This window comes from Triticum aestivum, unplaced genomic scaffold, assembly GCF_018294505.1.
Source record: "Triticum aestivum cultivar Chinese Spring unplaced genomic scaffold, IWGSC CS RefSeq v2.1 scaffold107662, whole genome shotgun sequence".
NCBI classification, from domain to species: Eukaryota; Viridiplantae; Streptophyta; class Magnoliopsida; order Poales; family Poaceae; genus Triticum; species Triticum aestivum.
In genome coordinates this window covers 1-1,392 of record NW_025271106.1, presented here as the reverse complement: position 1 = coordinate 1,392, position 1,392 = coordinate 1, and the positions used below count along the sequence as shown (strand labels likewise).

At 54.9% G+C, this 1,392-nt stretch overlaps 1 protein-coding gene across 1 annotated transcript; it reads left to right on the top strand.

The window, feature by feature from the left end:
- LOC123178183 (uncharacterized) lies at positions 1-1,119 on the top strand (the record flags this gene model as incomplete). Its single annotated transcript, XM_044591410.1, is given in 1 exon segment — positions 1-1,119. A coding segment is annotated over 1 exon segment (928 nt), but the record flags the coding sequence as incomplete, so codon positions are not given.
- Between the last annotated feature and the right edge of the window lie 273 nt (positions 1,120-1,392).

The following is a 1,392-nucleotide window of genomic DNA, read 5'->3' as shown; positions in this document are numbered from 1 at the left end:
TCCTCCCGCCGGCTACGCCTTCGACCCAGCCGAGCACGAGCTGATCACCAAGTTCCTCCGCCCACGGATCGCCGCCGGACCGGAGGTCTTCTTCGCCAGCCGCCTCATCCACGAGGCCGACGCCTACTCCGCCGCCCCCGGCGACCTCGTCGAGATGTATCAACATGCGAAAGGAACGGACAAGGGCGATGGGAAAGGGGGCGTGTGGTACTTCTTCACCCCGGCCAGTCGTCACAAGACCAAATGCGGCCGCGGCCGCGGGAGGCGGAAGCGCGCCGTGGCCGCCGCCGGCGAGGGTTACTGTTGGCACTCGGAGAAGGGCGGGATCCCCGTGCTAGACAACCAAGGTAAACTCGTAGGCCATAGACGAAACCTCAGCTACGTCAAGAAGTTGCCGGGAGAGAAAGAAAAGATCAGGATCGGATGGTGCATGGCCGAGTACAGCCTCCACGCCGACGACAAGCAAGACGACCTGGTGCTCTGCAAGGTCTGCGTGTCTCATCACAGGAGCGAGACCACATACGACGAGGTAATCAATGCTCCCGGTTCCAGGAAAAGGAAGGCCGCCGACGTCCAGCACCGTCCCCAAACCCCACGCCGCCAGGAACCGCCGATCGTCCAACAACCCGGGATGCTTCACGAGTATGGGCGCTGGTTCATGTCCGACGAAGGCGAGAATATGTTGCCGCCCGGAGCAGTGGACGACGGCAGCGTGGATCCAGGCGGGTTCTTCACCGACGACATGCTTCAAGATTTTCCCGAGCTCCACGACGCTGTGGTGGCGCATGGGTTCTTCCCCGGCAACCTCGACAGCAAAGTCCAAGAAGGCACTGGCGCTGCAGAGGATGAAGACGACGCCTTCCGGTGCACGTTGGATGAGCTGCTGCGCTTCTGCGACGACACGGCTGTGGCATGCCCTACCATGTGATGGCCGAAGAATGTACCATGGAAGACCGCGACATCTGCAGCCAGGAGATGTTTCAGGATATAGAAGCTAGTGTAGCTCAATGGTCTACTTGCTAGTCTAGCTTTCATGTATGTGGTGATTAAGAAGCAAGATGTTTCTAATTGTACTGTGATGAACAAGGCAGCAATTCATGTGCAGATTAATTGATTTTATTATTTTTATGTTGATTTTCGATCTTTTTGAAGCTTGAAGAAATCTTTACTAGTAGTTAATAGAGCATGCATGGACGATGAGATCAGCCCTCTTTGATGCAGGGCAATGGATTCGATGATGAAAAATAAAGCCTGGATGATCTATCATGTATGATGCACGCGTAGTGCTAGGCCTTTCCATTTCGCTAGTTAACTCAATGCACTCTCGATCGTGCATACATAAGCAAATGCTAATTTTCTACCATGTCGTTTTCACATGTCTCTCTGCATGTG